At 33.0% G+C, this 3,823-nt stretch overlaps 1 protein-coding gene across 1 annotated transcript; it reads left to right on the top strand.

Moving 5' to 3' along the window:
• The first annotated feature begins 1,290 nt into the window (after positions 1–1,290).
• Positions 1,291–2,394, top strand: LOC126656972 (uncharacterized). The gene has a single exon (XM_050351598.1). It carries the CDS (start codon positions 1,291–1,293, stop codon positions 2,392–2,394), a length of 1,104 nt encoding a protein of 367 aa, XP_050207555.1.
• The last annotated feature ends 1,429 nt before the right edge of the window (positions 2,395–3,823 follow it).

The raw sequence follows: 3,823 nt of genomic DNA, 5'->3' as shown, positions 1-3,823 counted from the left end.
ACAAAACCCACTGCATGTATAATTAGAAGACTTTATATTCCAGTATCCATGCATATTTTTATATGATTCGTCATTATTTGAAGAACATTCATCATTAGAAATACATATGTTAAACTAATCATCTGAAACTTATAAGAATGACAAACAATAAAAATTAAAACACAAACAGAATAATAAAATTAACAAACTTCAAATTCCATTCATGACAGACTACTCACTACTAAATCGTTAATAATAAATCCAGATTTTTCAACTAACATCCAAATCTAATTGTAGAATTTAGGCAAAAGGATTTTCATCATTTTGAAGACAACAAGTTCACGTTTTTGAGCTGCAGAAATATAACCATCTTCTTGAGGTGGTAAATTCAAATCAAGTAATGGTTTCATCAGCTTTGGCTCCATATCTTTCACCAACTTTGGCTCCATATCTTTCACCATTTGAGAGAAAATACCTTGGTACCCATCATTTGTAGAATTATCCATAACTATAAGTGACTAATATGGAAAAATAGGAGTAGAAGTGAATGGTTACTGATGAAAGTATAAACTATTTATATATACTTGAAGATATGTAAACATGATTTAAGAGAATTAATAGATGATGCATTTTTCCAATGTTAGTATTTTACCAGAGAAATTAGCGCCAAACATTTTCATTTTTTAGCAAAACAAAATTCAAAATTTTCAAGTTTAAACTACACTAAAATTCTTTTACTAACATTTGTTCTTAAAAATTTCATCCAATTAGATTTAGAATACGTAAAGTCACTAACATCTTATTTGTCCAAAATTAAACCCACTATCTAGAGTTTTAAATGAAGTGTTTGAATAGAATGACACTAAAATTTTAAGAGACAAAAACTGAAATTCTAAATTACCGCCACATACTTCCGCCAAAAAAATTTAATCTCACAATATAAAATTTACCTATTCTTTTTATGCATATGAGTTAGATATGGATTCCTTAGTAGAAGTGTTAAACTCAAATTTAAACTCTTTTCCAGATTTTTCACATCAACATTGTCTTTTCGATTTAAACAGTTCACCTGACAACCCTACAAATGAGAATCCGTTAACTGAAAATAATCTAGAAGAGATACAAGACACCAATAACAATTGCAAAACTGCAAATTGGTTGACACATGCTCAAAAGCTGGTGATTTTCGATTCATCACTATCCGAAAGTGAAGATGGAGAATTACGGCGTGGAACCATTTCACAAAGTGCAATCAAATTTTCTGTGTCAAAAAGAACTATTAGCTGAATTTGGAATAAAGGGAAGAAGTGCATGGACAATGGATGTGTGGTTGATATATCTAGAGACCGCCATGGACGTAAACGAATCTCAGTAGACTTTGATCAAATCAGCAGAATTCTTCTCCGTCGTCGTACGAACATTCGATCGTTGTCTATGGCTTTGGAGATGGCAAAATCAACAGTCCATAGAAGAATCACAGAAGGATCTATTAAAGCTCATTCAAATCGCTTGAAACCTTATTTAACCGAAGAAAACAAGAAATCAAGATTGATGTTTTGTACATCTATAATTGACCAAGGTACTGTTAACTCAAAACCAACTTTTACTGACATCTATGATTGTGTTCATATCGATGAAAAGTGGTTTTATATGTCCAAAACTTCAAAAAAATATTATCTACATCCATTAGAGAATGAACCTTTACGTACTTGTAAAAACAAAAGATTCATTGAAAAGGTTATATTTTTAGTTGCGGTTGCCCGACCAAGAATCACGTCAACAAATCAAGAATTTTTAGGAAAAATTGGCATTTTCCCCTTCAATTTTAAGGAACCAGCAAAACGAAATAGCAAAAATCGTATTGCTGGAACTTTAGAAACAAAGGCGATAAAAAATGTCACAAAAGATGTAATACGGAAATATTTAATTGAGAAGATTTTGCCTTCCATTAGAGAGAAATGGCCAGAAAATAGTTCAAAGATCATCTATATTCAAATAGATAACGCTAAGCCTCATATTAGTGTGAATGATGATGAGTTTCTTCGAGCGGGTCGAAAGGACGGATTTGATATCCGATTAAGTTTTCAACCTTCAAATAGTCCGGATTTGAGTATTTTGGATCTTGGCTTTTTTCGAGCTATCCAAATTCTTCAACATCAACAGGCTCCTACAACAATTGATGAGCTGATATTGGCAGTAGAAAAATCATATAATGACTTGCCGTCAGAAGATTTAAATTGTGTGTTCTTAACTTTAAAATCATGTATGGTTGAGATAATGAAGGTTTTTGGTGGATTTGATTATAAAATTCCACACATGAACAAAAATAAATTAAAGAAAGATGGAAGGCTTCCAATCCGACTAGAATGTGATCCTGAAGTTTTTAACAAAGCTATGGCATATCTGCAAAACTAAGTTTATGGCATATCTTGGAGTTGTACTTTCTATAGGTTTTTGTTTTAATTTTTGGCAATAGTGTTATTTTCTACGTTTATGTTCTGAATTTTGGCATATTCACATCAATTTTGCTATTATTAACTTTAAAAGATTTGATTTCCATATGTTGTGGATTTTTTTCTCTCCACTCTTATCTCTATTTTTGTTTTATTCTTAATGTTAAAGGTAATTTCAAAGAAAATGATCTTATTACCATAAAAAGAAAATATAAACAGTGCAAAATTAACATAAAAAGAAAATACTTTCTTGGCATTATGATCATGATGTTTTTTTTGTATAAACATCAATCTTTGACATTGAAAACAGATATAATAGCAATAAATAATAGGAATGAATAGTGGCTTTAAATAGGGGTGTTTCTGGAAAACTGATTTCAAATTTTGCAAAAAGGGCAAGAATTTGGGACAAAAGAAAAAGAGAAAGTGGACTATTGTTTTGGGACGGAGGGAGTATAACCTAACCATTCATAGGTAATCGGAGCAACGCTTTAAATCGACTTGAGACATGACATACTAATCTATTTATACTTTTCAAGCACACTTTGCGTAATATAACTTAACAATTCTTAGGTAATCAGAACAGCGGGTTAGAGAGACTTGTGATGCGACATAAGCATGGTAATCAAAAAGACGCGTTAAAGAGACTTAAGATGCAACATACTAATCTAGCGTCACTTTTCAAGCACACATTATGTAATATAACCTAAACATGCTTAGGTAATCGGAACGACGCGTTAAAGAGCCTTGAGACGGGACATACTAATCTAGCGTCACTTTTCACGCAAACCTTGCGTAATATAACCTAACCATGTTTAGGTAATCGGAACGACACGTTAAAGAGACTTGAGACGCGACATACTAATCTAGCGTCACTTTTCACGCACACTTTAGGTAATATAACCTAACACTGCTTAGGTAACCAGAACGACGCGTTAAAGAGACTTGAGACACGACATACTAATCTAGCGTCACTTTTCACGCACTCGTTGCGTAATATAACCTAACCATGCTTAGGAAATCGGAACAACGGGTTAAAGAGAAATGAGATGCGACATACTAATCTATCGTCACGTTTCATGCACAATTTGCGTAATATAACCTAACCATGCTTAGGAAATTGGAAAGACGCGTTAACTCGACTTGAGACGCGACATACTAAATATAACCTAACCATGTTTAGGTAATCAGAACGACACGTTTGAGAGACTTGTGACGCGGCATAAGCATGGTAATCGAAACGACGAGTTTAAGAGACTTGAGACGCGACATACTAATCTTGTGTCACTTTTCACGCACACTTTGTGTAAAATAACCTAACCATGCTTAGGTAATCGGAACGACGCGTTCGAGAGACTTGATACACGACATGCTAATCTAGCGTCATTTTT

This window comes from Mercurialis annua, linkage group LG7 (genome assembly GCF_937616625.2).
Source record: "Mercurialis annua linkage group LG7, ddMerAnnu1.2, whole genome shotgun sequence".
Taxonomy (NCBI): Eukaryota; Viridiplantae; Streptophyta; class Magnoliopsida; order Malpighiales; family Euphorbiaceae; genus Mercurialis; species Mercurialis annua.
The sequence above is the reverse complement of the archived record's forward strand: the minus strand, read 5'-3'. Positions and strand labels throughout refer to the sequence as shown.